General features: G+C 39.8%; 1 protein-coding gene across 4 annotated transcripts in view; it reads left to right on the forward strand.

The window, feature by feature from the left end:
- LOC124556717 (spectrin alpha chain) overlaps positions 1 to 16920 on the forward strand; it is a 123074-nt gene that overhangs the window by 66009 nt on the left and 40145 nt on the right. For all 4 annotated transcript variants that reach the window (XM_047130705.1, XM_047130706.1, XM_047130707.1 and 1 more), the window contains exons 20-23: positions 2896 to 3156; positions 5569 to 5760; positions 5864 to 6100; positions 6888 to 7169. In XM_047130705.1, the coding sequence (XP_046986661.1) occupies positions 2896 to 3156; positions 5569 to 5760; positions 5864 to 6100; positions 6888 to 7169 (972 nt within the window). The remainder of the gene's footprint in view (positions 1 to 2895; positions 3157 to 5568; positions 5761 to 5863; positions 6101 to 6887; positions 7170 to 16920) is intronic.

Consider the following 16920-nt stretch of genomic DNA (forward strand, 5'->3'; position numbering starts at 1 on the left):
TTTTCATTTGTCTAAAGGATTTTAACTGTGTTTAAGTATCTGTTGATTAGGAGGCTCTATTTGATGTTGGAGCAGCTTCCAGATAGGTCTTTTCCGTCCCTCACATCTTTATTCTACACATAATCTGCCTAAGGCATAGTGTACTCTAGAATTTGATCAATTTATACTCAGTTTTCGAGCTTGGAGATTAGAAATACCTTCTTCCCTTTCTTAACATTCCTACTAGCACCCACACTCAATGATGCTATAATGGCCTTAGAATCACAATTTCCCTGTTCTACATTAACTGAATTGAAAAGTTGTGGTTTGTTTGTAATCGGCAGATTTAAGTCGTACCCTCACAGATCGATTCTCGAAATAACTACTAATGGTAAGTTTCGGATGAAGCATTTAGGACAGTATAACCCAAATCCCTGTCTCCACCATCCGCCTTAATTGCCGAGTCTCATAGCCTGTAAATACTAAGTTGAAATCTTCCCAGTCCTCACACATGATTAGGAAATTTACATTCAACTTCTGTTAAAATGATTACCATAGAAAATGAAAAGCTCCTTTTATTGAAACATTAAAAAAAATCTTTCTCACTGTTGTTGTTCTTCTAGCTCCTTTTTTTCTGAATTATGTATGAAATAGTGGAAGAGTTTTGTAACACGATACATGTTCTTAAAAGTAATTTAAGTATGCGGAATTATTCTCATGGTAATGTGTATATACAATTTCATACTTTAACGTTGTGATGTATAAAGGGTGGTCCATTGATATTGACCAGGCCAAATATCTCACGAAATAAGCATCGAATGAGAAAACTACAAAGAACGAAACTTGTCTAGCTTGAAGGAGGAAACCAGATGTGCTATAGTTGACCTGCTAGATGGCACTGTCATAGGTCAAATAGATATCAGATGCATTTCCTAAGTAGGAACCCCCATTTTTTATTACATATTCGTGTAGTACGTAAAGAAATATGAATGTTTTAGTTGGACCACTATCTTCGCTTTGTGGTAGATGGTGCTGTAATAGTCACAAACATATGGCTCACAATTTTAGACGAACAGTTGGTAACAGGTAGGTTTTTTTAAATTAAAATACAGAGCATAGGTACGTTTGAACATTTTATTTCGGTTGTTCCAATGTGATACATGTACCTTTGTGAACTTATCATTTCTGAGAACGCATGCTGTACAGCGTAATTACCTGTAAATACCACATTAATGCAATAAATGCTCAAAATGATGTCTGTCAACCTCAATGCATTTGGCAATATGTGTAATGACATTCCTCTCAGCAGTGAGTAGTTTGCCTTCCGTAATGTTCGCACATGCATTGACAATGCGCTGACGCATGTTGTCAGGTGTTGTCGGTGGATCACGATAGCAAATCTCCTTCAACTTTCCCCGCAGAAAGAAATCCAGGGATGTCAGATCTGGTGAACGTGTGGACCATGGTATGGTGCTTTGATGACCAATCCACCTGTCATGAAATATGCTGTTCAGTACCGCTTCAACCGCACGCAAGCTATGTGCCACACATCCATCATGTTGGAAGTACATCACCAGTCTGTCATGCAGTGAAACATCTTGTAGTAACATTGGTAGAACATTACGTAGGAAATCAGCATACATTGCACCATTTAGATTGCCATCGATAAAATGGGGGACAATTATCCTTCCTCCCATAATGCCCACCAAGGTCGCTGATTTTCCACTTATCACAGCCATTGTGGATTTTCCATTGCCCAATAGTGCATATTACGCTGGTTTACGTTACTGCTGTTTGTGAATGACGCTTCGTCGCTAAATAGGACACGTGCAAAAAATCTGTCATCGTCCCGTAATTTCTCTTGTGCCCAGTGGCAGAACTGTACACGACATTCAAAGTCGTCACCATGCAATTCCTGGTGCATAGAAATATGGTACAGGTGCTATCGATGTTAATGTAACATTATCAACACCGACGTTTTTGAGATTCCCGATTCTTGCGCAATTTGTCTGCTACTGATGTGTGGATTAGCCGCGACAGCAGCTAAAACACCTACTTGGGCATCATCATTTCTTGCAGGTCGTGGTTGATGTTTCACATGTGGCTGAACACTTTCTGTTTCCTTAAATAACTTAACTATCCGGCGAACGGTCAGGACACTTGGATGATGTCTTCCAGGATACCGAGCAGCACACATAGCACATGCCCGTTGGCTATTTTGATCACAATAGCCATACATCAACACGATATCGACCTTTTCTGCAATTGGTAAACGATCCATTTTAACATGGGTAATGTATCACGAAGCAAATACTGTCCGCACTGGCAGAACGTTACGTGATACCACGAGCTTATACGTTGACTATTACAGCGCCATCTATCACAAAGCCATAAAAGTGGTCCAACTAAAACATTCATATTTCTTTATGTACTACACGAATATGTAATAAAAGATGGGGGTTCCTATTTAAAAAAACGCAGCTGATATCCGTTTGACCTATGGCAGTGCCATCTAGCGGGCCAACCATAGTGCCATCTGGTTTCCCCCTTCAAGCTAGACGAGTTTTGTTCTTTGTAGTTTTTTCATTTTATGCTTATTTCGTGAGATATTGGCCCAGTCACTATTGACCACCCTGTATATTGTTTTTAGGTAAAGGTTTAAATCTGCAGGTAGCTGCTTAGTGTAAAATCAGCTAATTGCCTAATGTTGTGTTTGGACATAAGAAAAAATTACAAACACAATTTATTGGCATAGTCTTCCATTTAATGAAAAAGGGGGGGAGGGGGGGGGGGAGAGAGAGTGGGGGGGGGGGGGATGTAAAAGTGAGTTGTGATGTATTGTTTTACTTTATTCCTATAGTTCTGCTTATTTTAAATTTGTGATATAAAAGTTTTTTCTTTTTGTGCACATTGCAGGATTGGTGGAAAGTTGAAGTTAATGATCGTCAAGGATTTGTTCCAGCTGCATATGTTAAGAAGATTGAAGCAGGATTATCTGCCTCTCAGCAGAACCTTGCAGACAAGAATTCAATAGCAGCAAGACAAAATCAGATTGAAGCTCAGTATGATCAGTTACTGAGTTTGGCTAGGGAACGCCAAAATAAACTCAATGAGACTGTAAAGGCTTATGTGCTGGTTCGTGAAGCAGCAGAACTTGCAACTTGGATAAAAGACAAGGTAAGAGTTTTTGAATTTCGTTCATAAACACTAATGTAAACACCAGGTGTCTTGTAAAAAGTGTTTGACATTAACAAAATTTTGTTGTTGTTGTATAAAATATGGTCCAGTTAATTCCTCTAAAGATAAACAATAACGGATATTTACTGTGCTAATACAGTGAAACCCCACTTTTTACACTTTTCAAGGGACTTCAAAACATGGTGTAAAACATGGGAAAATGTAAAATGTGGGAAATAACGTTTCAAGCTGTAAAAATTACGTATAGGATACCCCCTTGCACTTTATGTATGATATATGTACATAACAGACATCAAAAGACTCGTCAGGGACTTTATTATCTAATAAAGGTTTATTATGGAATAAAAACTGCTGATGTGCCTGTAATTGATAACTGTCTGGGAAGTGGAAACATTTGACTTAATTTCAAACATAAAAATCGATGTTTTTGGAAAGCCTGCAGATGTCATTGATTATTTAAATAATGAAATACTGCACTAGTTATGTATTTTTTTATGCTTAGCACAACGTGTTTTGAGAATTTTTTCTCATTGTCAAGTGCAAATATGTAAATAAGTATTTTGTATGGTGTTTGAATATGTGTTATTCTGCATCTCTTGCACTGTACTCGTCTTTTCGAGATTGTTAGGTACTGTGCCTCATCAGTTACGTAGAAAACCACACGCACATGCAAACAATCACTCACATTGTTTGTTTGTGTAACATAAAAAAAATACATACATATATACTGCACGTGACAATGAGAATAAATTCTCAAAACACGTTTTGCTCAGCATGAACACAATACGTAACTGCCACTGTGTTTACACTAAAAACATTTGAACAATGCTAAGTGAATGATAGTGTCAGCTAGCACTTCATGTGGCCATTCACTGAAACACGCTAAATATGTTTCGACAAAGATGTCATGATGATCACAACAATCACGAAATGCCATTTGCGCAGTGGAGACAGTTTGGAAATGGTTGTGATTGGTCATGATATTTACATTCGAACAAACCTAGTTACTCCCATCAGCCACCACACAAAGTGGAGCTTGGCAGCGGCAAAAGATACGGCACGAATTGTTACAACTTTTACTCATTCACCTATTCAAATGTGCTGAGTAGTGTGTGCTGGCGTCGAGAAACTTAACCACTTAATATTTGTAAACATTACTGGATGGCTAACATTACGCCAGCATCATATTTTCTCCACAAACATTTTTTCGTAATGCGTAAATCGCGGGAGGGGGGGGGGGGGGGGGGGGAGGCAGAACATTTTCATGAACTTGTACAATATCCGAGAGATTCCCCAAAAATTACATGTTTCTGTGCTGTGTCCTGACGTCTGCTGTGTGGACCAGCCCCCTCCCCACCCCTCCCACAGAGGTTACTACAATCGGGATGGCTTATCTGGATATGTTGCAAGAACATGTTTTTCTCCAGAATGAGATTTTCACTCTGTAGCAGAGTGTGCGCTGATACGAAACTTCCTGGCAGATTAAAATTGTGTGCCAGACGGAGACTTGAACTCGGGAACTTCGCCTTTCGCGGGCAAGTGCTCTGCCATCTGAGCTACCAAAGCATGACTCATGTCCCGTCCTCACAGCTTTGTTTCTCTGTTTTTCTCCAATTTGAAAGTCAACCTGAAAACTTTATTTGGTAGGAGGATGGATCCCCACCCCATTGGTATCTCTTTGTACGAGAATGGTTGAATATCGGAAGTCCCAGACGATTGGATAGGTTAGAATGGTCGACATGACAGAGCTCTTCCCTGCTGGCCTCCATGTCCACATGACATCTTGCCATGCAGTTTTTCTTTGGGGCTTTATAAAAGACCATGCATACATTCCACCACTGCCTAATGATTTGCCAGAGTCAAAACACAGAATTGAAGTGGCTATTGCTATCATTACTCTGGACTCGTTAACCAAATTGTGTAAAGAATTGGATTTTAGGTTGGCTGTGTGTTGTTGGATGCGCGTTGTATAACTAAAGGTGCATATCTTGAACATTTGTAAGAGAAAGTAGGTCAGTTTACCTTCAATTTGATGTGCGATGTGTTGAAAATAGCCTAAACTAAACTGCTTAGGACAGTCTTTTATGGACACCCGGTTTATTCCTCGTGATTTGTTAATTGCTTCCTGGTTTAATTCATTGATAAAATTTAATTTGGTCTTAAGGTATTGTATTAAACACAGTCAAAATATGTAGTTGAATCTAGTAACGTTTATTTGAAAACTATTTTGCCCAAATTCTGAATAAAAATTTTATGCATTTTTTTATAGTTGACATATCTAACATTATTAAAGTAATCTTCTTCATAAAAATAAACTGTCATTTAATATTATTGCATTTAAAGTTATACTGATTTAAAGCAATCTGTTTACATAGTTCTTTTCATTTTCAGGAAAGTTATGCTGAAGTAGCTGATGTTGGAGAAGACCTGGAACAAGTTGAGGTTATGCAAAAGAAGTTTGATGATTTCCAAGCTGATCTAAAAGCAAATGAAGTCAGACTTGCAGAAATGAATGAAATAGCAATGCAGCTCATGAGTCTCGGGCAGACAGAAGCTGCCTTGAAAATACAGACACAGATAGAGGTAAGTTTTTTGTCTTTCTCTTCACATTGTTCTTCGCCTTGATGGTCTTCTTCCTCTGAAACAAATTTTTATGGAGGCTTCAGAAAAACAATTTATGTTTCAGGATTTGAATCAGAAGTGGACGTCACTGCAGCAGCTAACATCAGAGAGGGCCACACAGTTAGGGTCTGCACACGAAGTTCAGCGTTTCCACAGAGATGTTGATGAGACAAAAGACTGGATTCAAGAAAAAGATGAAGCTCTAAACAATGAAGACTTGGGAAAAGATCTGAGAAGTGTGCAAGCTCTACAGAGGAAGCACGAAGGTCTTGAGAGGGATTTGGCTGCACTGGGAGACAAGGTTATAATTGTTATATGAGTAATAGTAATTTCATAGTATGGTCTCTACACACACCATTTAATGCGATGTAGGACTCAGTAGTGAGATCTATGTTTGTCTGCTAGTTATAGCCTCAGTATGACTCAAAATCTTACACTTCAGACTGACAAAGAACTTCTGGATAACCTGGAACAACTTCGAGCCTAATTTATATCATATACGTAATGTTTTCTCTGAGAAGGTCAAATTTGTGGTATACATGTATATATGATGATAAATCTTACACTTACCACCCATGTGATTTTTATTTATTTACTTTTTTCCCTATGTTTAAACCCATGCCATCCTGCTGTAATTTTGAACTTATCTTTGAAAATTATGGAAGGTTAATGTATGAAAATAGACTGTGCACCCCCCCCCCCCCCCCCCCCCCCCCTTTTCCCCTGTCCCCGTTCTTGTCCACTCTTGCCAAAGTTGGATTCATTAATTGCCTAGAACTCCATTATCCATGTTCACGAAGCTATTGTGCTCTCAAGAAGAAAGAAAGAAATGTACAGGAACACTGTACAGTCCACTAGTTGCCTGTTAGTGGAATTGAGAAGTTGCAAGAAGGTTAATTACTACAGTGTTGTTTTGAAAACCTGTGGTTTCATTTTTAAACTTTATGGTGTTTATATTGCCTCTGTTGTGATCATTTGAGGTGGTCCTGTGTATTGAGATCAGAAGTAAATTTAAAGGGAGTAATATGTCACCAGGAGTATTAAACTATTGCTAAATTTTCTGTACCATTTGTGTTCTTGCATTGCAGATCAGGCAGCTTGATGAAACCGCAAACAGGCTTATGCAAACTCATCCAGAAACAGCTGATCAGACGTATGCCAAACAGAAAGAGATCAATGAAGAGTGGACTCAACTCACAGCAAAGGCTAATAGCCGCAAAGAGAAGTTGTTGGATTCATATGATCTCCAACGTTTCTTGAGTGACTATCGTGATTTGATGTCGTGGATCAATAGTATGATGGGCCTTGTTTCCAGTGATGAACTCGCAAATGATGTCACAGGAGCTGAAGCTTTATTAGAAAGACATCAGGTAACAACACTGTTATACACTGTAGCTGTAGTGGAAACTTCACCTGTAACTTTATGATCTGTTAATCCTGAGAAGTGATGTAGAATCATTGTGATGAGCATTAACAGATTGTGTATTTGAAGACCACTAGTTTCAGGACTTCTAATACACAGTGAAACACATTTTGTAAGTTTTGTACGGCCTCGGAAACTGTGCAACTAGTTAATCAAGACTCCACTGTGAGGAAGAGGAAGTATTGACAGTAGTGATTTCTCCTCCCTCAGTACGCCCGTCTGTATCTCTGTTTATCTTTTAGAAGCATCACTGGGCTTTACCTGTCAGCCTTCTTGCATGGCTGAATTATGTTTGAGAGTGATGGTTTTTGTTTATCTGGATGACTGTTTTTGTGTGTGACTGTTTGTCTGTAATTGGTTGTACCGTGAATTGTCTAGGTAATGTGGAAATTGGTCTTTTATCTGAAGCGTCGAGGTGTTGTGTACGTAACTAATGTATAAGATGATGGGTCGAAGTGCTAGCTTTCTCATAGAGATTTTCTTACTTTCTTTTGATGTCTGTATTTTTATCTTTCAGATATTGCACCAGTTGGTGATAGTGCTAAGTGTTCTTGTAGCAGTGTAGTGAATGTAAAGAAAGACATTTTTCCACCAGGCCATGTATAAAATTTATTATTTATCACACTACCAGTTCAGGCATTGTCTATTGTCATGTGTGTGTTGAGAACATAACAAACGCCATAGCAAATTACAGCTAAACACAATCATGTAACTAATTGGAATATCATTACACAAAGATAAAATTTGCCTCTAGTAACATATGTGGCTACATCATCGTTATTAATTTGAAAGTAGAGTGCCATGCATAATTGTGCAAAGAACAGTTGTTAAACATTCTCACCTAAAATATGAATTTGCATGACATGAAAATGCTTATGAGAACAAAAAGGTTACCATGTTATTCAAATGTCACAGCTAGCTAGAAGCACTAATAAAAAAAAATCTTGCAACATTTCTTACTAAACACACTGTTTACACACACTCAACAAGCTGTGATCTGTGCAGTGTGCAGGGGAAATTTTGACCTGTCAGCCAGAGAATAAAAATACGAGAATTTTATAACTATCGATATGATTTCAAAAATCTCTCTCTCTCTTTCACTGAGGCTGGTATTACACTATCGTATTTTTTTTTTTTTTTTTTTTTTTGTCAAAGTTGATACGTCAAATATTTATGTCAAAGAAATTTGATAGTGTATAGGAAACTTCATCAAATCTTGCCTTTCGTCAAAGAAATATGATCAAATTTAGTGTCTCACATGATGTTTGATCATAAAAGTTGTTAACCTTCTATTTGCTACAATGTGAATCGTAACTGCATGGAGCACTGGTAAACTTGCACCTATTTGGGGGGAGGGGGGTGTGGGGGGGGGGGCAGTGCATACTTGTTGTAATCATGTGCTGATGGGCAGGTGAGATATGCTGCAGGTGACTTAAAATCCACAACCACAGCTACCTCTACGTCTAGAAGCTTCCAAGCAGCTTTTCAGAAAGACAGAAGAGGAGGGACACTCTAAAATAAAATCAATTCTTAGCTATCCATTCTACTTTATCTATTTTTGAACTTCAGATGCCACAAGTTACAGAAGTGCTTCATCTGTTTTGTACTTTTTATTACTTTTGCAGTTGGAACACTAATTCTGTTAAATTATTCAAAATAAAAACAGTTCTTAATGTCCGTATAGAATACTAAACATTTATTTACCTTCAGATGTTCCTCCTACAGTGCTTCATAAATCACTTCATACATTTCTAGAATTATTTCGGTTAATGTCCACTGTGGTATTAGAGCACTGTATTGTTAGCTAGAGTAATTCCCTCCTGTAGTAATAAATGAAATTGTAGTGACTCTGTCTTCTGCACATACAGCATTTCTCAAGTGAGTATTTTGCTTTGTAATATGAGGATCCACTTTACTTAGCAAACACTGAAATGCCCTCTGCTTGACGTCCTCCGCTTTCCGCTCTTCTAACAAATTTTGCTGAATGCTTTATTATCTTGACGTAAAACCTACGGCTTCAACCAAATATGTTCCCTTTGTTTTATCGCCACTTCTCTCCCACATGCACATACAGTGCAATTGTGGTACAAGCAGCTGCAGTGCATAATAAGAAATTGTTGTCCGCCATATTAAACTTCGATGAAAAATGAGACGACACTGTAGTACCCTCTTTTTAGCACCACTTTAAAGATCTTTCTCAAAGAAATTTTATGAATATTTGATTCATATTTCTTTGTCAAAGAATTATATAGTGTAATACCGGCCCAACAGTTATGTGAAAAACATGGTATATTAATACATTAGTGTCCCATATAAACATTATTACACAATTTTTCAAACAGTGGAAGATTCAGGCTGGAATGTAACAATACTAGAAAAAGGGAAATTGCTACTTCACCATATAGTGGAGATGCTGAGTCACAGATAGGCACAATAAAAACACTGTCACAAATAAAGCTTTTGGCCCATAAGGCCTTCGCACTGCGAGCAGCAGCACCAGTACACCGATGGGAGTGGTGACTGGGTGGGGGGTAAGGAGGAAGGTGGGACAGGGAGGGGGAGGGGGAGGGATAGTAGGGTAGGGGGTGGCAGACAGTGCAGTGTTGCTGGGGAGAACACAGGGAAGAGGTGGAGAGAGGCTAGGGCAGCTATGTGCAGTCAGGAGGTTCAACAGAGGGTGGAGGGAGAAAACTTTACCCTACCCCTCCAAAACTCCTGGCCCACCCACAGCACAATCCAGTACCTGAACAGACCTGAAACACTGTCATGAACCTTTCCTTAGCCCCACAGAAATAGCTGTCCTTTCCAAAGGCCTGATCTTTTGCCCCACTCCGAAATTCAGTCATGCAGGACTTGTTATAGACCTTGCCTCCTTCTCCCGGTGGTCCCTACAGTGGAAACACTTTTTCGCCACCAACCCTACCAATCAGACTCAACCAAAGACCAATGTTGAACCCTACCTAACTCAGTTCACTCCTCCATCCAACCATGATCCACCCCACTGTCCCCAAATCATCACCTGTTAACTTTCCAGAATTTCTTAACCTCGAACCTTGCCTCATCATCATTCCCCAAATCCGTCAACATGCGAACTAACCTTACATCCACAGAAAGAACTGCAATCCACCATCTAAAAACTGGTCCCTATCCTAGAATCCTACCTGCAGACAAAGGCTCCTCCACTGTTGTTTTGAACCGCAAGGATTGCCTGGTGGAAGGACTCTCCAGCTGTCATATAAATCCACATGCAAACCTTGCCACAGTGACTCCATTCCAGAAATCCAGCAGGATCTCCAGTCACTCATTAAATCCTTAGGCTCATCCCAGAACCTCTCCTCAGATTCCATATTTCTACTCACACATGCACTCCCCTCACTCCCACCTTCTGCATGCTTCCAGAAGTCCATAAACCCCACCAACCAGGACACCCAATTGTGGCCAGTTACTGTGCCCCCACTGAAAGAATCCTGCTCTTGTTGACTGACCACCTTCACCTATTACCCGTAACCTACCCCTCCTATATAAGATACCAACCATTTCCTCCACCAACTCTCCTAAGTTCCTGTCCCCTTTACCACATGGTGCACTGCTCGTCACTATTGATGCCACCTCCCTTTACACTAACATCCCTAATGCCCATGGCCTGACTGCTATTGAACACTACCTTTCCCAACGCCTGATGGATTCCAAACCTTCCCACAGTGGTATTCCGCTTTCCACTGAACCTACACAATATACTCATCCATCCCTACACAACCCCCTGCTCCCAACCCCTTAACTCATGGTTCATACCCCTGTAATATACCTAGATGCAAGACCTGCTCCATACCTCCTCCTCCTCTGCTACTACCACCACCACCACCTCTGGTCACAAACATCACCTATCCCATCAAGGGCAGGGCTACCTGTGAAACCAGTCTTGATCTAGCTAAGCTGCAACCACTGTGCTGCTTTCTATGTGGCCACGACAACCAACAAACTGTCTCTCTGCATGAATGGCCACCGACAAACTGTGGCCAAGGAACAAGTGGACCACTCGGTTGCTGAGCACACTGCCAAACCATGATATCCGTCATTTCAGTGACTGCTTCACAGCCTGTGTCATATGGATCCTTCCCACCATCACCAACTTTCCTGAATGCTCACCCATACAGCTTCCCTGTGCCCATTCGAGCACTATACAGCCCTCATTCCACCATTGCACCCAGTCTTTTTATTTCCCTTCTTCTCCGCTGTCCCCCACTCCCCACCTCTCCCCTGCCCACCATCTAACCTCCTGACTGCACGTAGCTGCCCTATCCTCTCTCCACCTCGTCCCTGCATGCTCTCCACCTCGTCCCTGCATGTTCTCTAGCAGCACTGCACTGGCCACCACCCCTACCCTACTTTCCCTCCCCCTCCCCACCACAGCCTCCTCCTTAACCCCACCCAGTTGCCACTCCCATCATGCACTGGTGCTGCTGCTTGCCGTGTGGCTACAGTTGTGTGTGTGTGTGTGTGTGTGTGTGGGGGGGGGGGGGGGGGGGGGGAGGGGGAGAGAGAGAGAGAGAGAGAGAGAGAGAGAGAGAGAGAGAGAGAGAGAGAGAGAGAGAGAATCTGTTTTTGAAGAAGGCATTAGGGGCCGAAAGCTTTATTTGTGACATTCGTTTTGTTTGTGCTATTTGCGACTCAGTATCTCCGCTATATGGTGAATGGCAACATTCCTTCTCATTACAAAATCTTTAGTACATATGTCGAGACATATTTCATGGACTGAGCAAAAATTATTTAATTGTGTGTATTGTGATGTGATGGATAAAAAAAAATTTATACACAGTCTGGTGATAAAATGTTGTTCTTCAAATTTACTTAGGCTGTGGGGCCCACACAGAAGAAAGTGATGGTAACTGTAAAATATTATTTCAAGCAGTTTAGTGACATCTGTAAATTCAGTGGCCAGGTGTGGAGCTCAAATGAGAGATTTATTATGCATCTGATTTCCGCAGCAAAAGTCACATTTGTACATTGAAATATAAAAAGAAGTTCCCACAGTGTAGGCTTATTCTGAATTTTGATATTCCGTTGGTATGTTAGGTCTATAGTCTGATTAAAATTACTTGATAGTAGACATATCATGCATTGTAGCTGGTTTTGTTGAATTGGAGCGCTCAGTGTGAAGCTCAAGCCATTCACGAACCACACCAAAAAACTCTCTCTCTCTCTCTCTCCTCTCTCTCTCTCCTCTCTCTCTCTCTCTCTCTCGTGCGCACATGCACACACAAAACAATCATAATGAAATACACGTTTCATACACAGCACTAACTAAACACTACTGTACTGGCTCCTTCCACACAAGAAGTTATTCAGCATCATATATACAGTTATTATAATCATAGAGATTGGCTTACATAAGATAAGCTTCACGTGACATTGTGTTGAGTTGAATTTTTAAGGCTTTCAGTCTTTGTGACTCAGACGCCAGAGTCCTGAGTATAACCGCCTTTTGCAGTTCATAGCATAGTCGTTAGCGCATAAACGTCACATATAAAAGGTCGAAGGTTCGAATCTCGCCAAATGCAGGGAACTTTTTATTTTTCTAAATCTCATCAAAAGACTTTATCATTTTTTTTTATGCGGCTAACTGGTTTAATTGCCCCCCCCCCCCCCCCCCCCACCAATACTTTGCCATTTCATTTTCATCATAGTTGTGACTTCTTTTATTTGTTCTTATTTTTCTTCCTTTCGTTCTTTTTTATTTGGGATCTGCTTATGTCGCCTATAATCTGCAACCAAGGTCCAACCAAGACTGTTCATAAATTGGTAACACAGGATCCTGTGTTGCCAGTGTGAGGATAGTTTCGAATAACCAATGACAGAGAGAAATTACAGTTTGTTTTTACCGCTAAAACATGAGTTTTGCTGCAGAAGATGGCTATGCAAACATAAACATAATTATATTTTTTATGTTGCTCATGCTCATAGAGGTTATCCTTAAATGCTGTTAACAAAGTGATCGTGATTTCAGTTCTTCTGCAGATTGTTGATTGTTGTTTTCTTGGATACATTGCACATCACCAGGTTGTGGTAAGGTTATGACAGTAGTATTCAGTACTTCAAAACCCATTGCCTCGCGCAGTTCAGTCATTGGTCACATACTATCAGCTGTCGACAGAGCATCTCCCATTTCTGTCATCCATCACAGTGGCTGCTTCCAACAATGCTGCATGTTATGCATTAACACCATTTTTGGTGTGGCCCGTAGTGTTTGTGTCACCCCTAATGGTAGCTGGCAGTGAATCTGGAAGCACTGTAGTGGCAAGTGACAGACGTCAACTGACAAGTAATTTTAATCATACCGTAGTGTGCTGTATGATCATTTGTGAATTCAAAGTATAGCATAGTATAATGATGAAACATTTCTGGACACCTCTATGTAATACAGATTCAACCATTAGACATCATGAGAGGTTGGCCTGCTAGTATAAGAGGAGGTAGAATGTATTGTGTTGTCAGTAGAGAAGCAGTAACAGTGGTCAGGAGAGCTCAGTGACTTTGAATGTGGGCCAATCATTGGATGTCACTTGAGTAACAGATCCATAAGGGGCATTTAAACCATTCTAAAGCTGCCAAAGTCAACTGTGATGTGACTGAAGTGGAAACATGAAGCAACACGACACAGCCAAACCAAGGTCAAGCAGACCTTGTGTACTGACTGACAGGGACCGTCGACCATTGATGGCTCCAAAAAATTGCATGTAATGATCAAAATGTTATACCTTAGTTAAAAAAAGGGTTACCAGCACTCCAGCTAGCACAATGACTGCACATACAACAGTCTAGTAGCTCCTTATAAGCCACACATATCTGTAGTTGATGCTACATGAAACTTGAAGTGGTGTAAAGAGATACCACCAGTCAATGGATGACGAAATGAGTTACGTGAAGTGATGAATCATGTTATACCCTCTGGCAATCCAATGGAAAGGTTTGAGTTTGGTGAATGCATGGAGGACTTTACCTGTCATCATGTGTAGTGCCAACAGTGAATTATGGAGGTGGTGGTGTTATGACATGGCAGTGTTTTTCATGGTTAGGACGTGATTCCCTTACTGTGCTTGAGAAAACACTAAATGTGGAAGGATATAAACACATTTTACAGCGATATGTACTGTATAATGTAGCAGAACAGTTTGAAGACAATGACTGACTGTATCACTATGACAATGCACCCTGTCATAAAGTGGCACCTGTGAGACAATAGTTTGTGGAAAATAACATTCCTAAACTGGACTTGCTTGCCCAGAGTTCTGACTTCAACCCAGTGGATTACTTTTATGGTTTAGTGTATCAACTTTGCCCCAAACTTCAGTGGTCAACATCATTGCCATCTCTGGTTTCGGTTCTTGAGGAAGAATAGGCTGCCATTCCTCTACAGACATACAGACACGTTATTGATAGTGTCAGTAGAGTTCAGGCTATAATAAAAATGAAGGGGGGGGGGTACACTCCATATTAATGCCCACTAACAGGTGTCTGGAAAATTTTGATCAGATAGTGTATAAATTTAGTGCCAAAATAATTTTCACTATTTGCAAATTATAAACTTCAGGTAATTCATTTGGTATATGCATAAATGCTATTCAAAATGTTCCTTTTAAAAAGTCAAAATCAGCTCAGATTATGCTACAGCACACACACACGTATACTGATGAACATTTCATAGGGTTCAGTCGTCATGTGGTTCAGTCATCATGTGACTATAACTTTCACAAGACTCTTACCGCGTTGTTTATGCTGTGTTATAATTTGCTTTAAGAATTGTTACTCTGTACAGGCAGCTTGTACTACATGTAGAGACACCCATTCTGCATGAATAGCCATTTGAGTGAAGGATATTACGTAAACCTTTTAACTATTTGCAGTGTATAAGGGGGCTGTCAAATGAAAAACAGATAGAGGGGGGAAAAGTAACCTGTTTACTAGTTCAAAAGTAATCATCACAACTGTTAACACATTTATTGTATCATGAGATGAGGCAATCAGTGCCTTCATGGAGTGATTGTAGTTGCCTATGGAACCATGATTGTACCTAGGCTTGCATCTCTTCATCCAAAACAAATGAATGGCAACAAGTGTCTTACTTCAGGGCTCCAAAAATATGGAAACTGCATGGGGAGGGATCAGGACTGTATGGAGGATGTGTAAGGGATTCCCAGTGAAACTTCTGCAGCATAATCAAACAGGCACGCCAGCTCTGATACTCATGACGACCTACTGCTTGGACTAAGAGGGCCCATTGCTCATTAACTATCTGGAACATGACACCACAATTAATGCAGAATGGAGCATGGAACAATGTTGATGGATAATATCATTCCGTTGCAGTATAATGCACGCCCACATGTTGCCAAAGGTGTTTTGGTTTGTTCCACATGTCATCTTCACATAAGTTGTTAATGTAATATTTTTGTTTCATATCACATAGAAATTTGTGTTTTCATTTGCATATGTAAAGAAGTTTACAATGTTTATCAATTACCAACTGCTTTCATGGCAGATTTTCTTAAACTGAACTACTTACTGGTGAGTTTTTCTCACGTTTAACATACAATTGCTGCAGCTAAACAGTGCCTTATGTTTAACTTGTCAATACAAAATCTAGTCTTCTTTTGTGTTTATGTTGTGCTTTACCTAATGGAAAAAAATAGAAAGGAAAATTTTATAGTTTCATTCTTTCCATTCACTTTAATAGGTAGCACACTTTTTGTAGCTAAAACAATAAAATAGCTCTAGTTCTTTCTGGTTTCACTGAAAGCTTTTAAAGATCTCAGAAATTACCATAAGTGGAAATGAATAATATTTAGCGCTGAACTAAGATTGAGAAACTTATTTCTGTTGCAGTGATTTATCTATGTAATACTTACTTTAAAAATGCTAAACTTAGGATTATTCTAAAGGTCTCACTAAGAACCCAAGGGGAATGCCAAAGCCAACTTATGTTTGAGGGAGACTGGCAGGGGGAGGCGGGTGTGGGGGGAATAAACAGTACGTTGCTTGTGTGGAAAAATGTTCTCGTACCAGCCCAGGTTCACACTAAGAGAAATAAGTAAAAAGTTAATGTTGTGAACATTGTGATGTCAGATAGTTTGTTTTACCTTATCTTAATTACGTGAAATCATTTTTCAAAGGTCTGATATTTGCTTCGTTGTACAATTCTCTTCAACTTTTTATGACAACTTGATGCAGCAGGTATGACATATAGAGCAACATTTGGCAGACATAACAGACTCGGGCTTGACATGGGCCGAGCCACGTGCTGTTAGCATGAACTAAAAGAAAAAACTTCACCTTGGGGAGTTATTGCTTGTGTTATACTGTACTTTTCAGTGAGGCTTTGATATTGGAGGCAGTTAAAGTCTAAATTTTGAATGTTTATGAACTACAGACAAAATGAGCATATTACTGTGTAAAAATGGAAGCCTTTATGGAATTTATAATACAGGTCAAATTATAAGGCAATAGTGTCATCAGATGTCATGCTCACAGTAGAATGGGTTCACCTGTTTTTGATTTGCATTTTTAATTATGTCAAAGTACAACTTGATTCATTGATATTTAGCAGTAATACATGCTGTCTTTTTGATCCAACTGGTTGTCATTTATATGCACAACATAGAGGTGTAGCGACATCTTGACTGGATCTTACTATAAATAGTTTT

Source organism: Schistocerca americana, chromosome X, assembly GCF_021461395.2.
Source record: "Schistocerca americana isolate TAMUIC-IGC-003095 chromosome X, iqSchAmer2.1, whole genome shotgun sequence".
In the NCBI taxonomy this organism is placed as follows: Eukaryota; Metazoa; Arthropoda; class Insecta; order Orthoptera; family Acrididae; genus Schistocerca; species Schistocerca americana.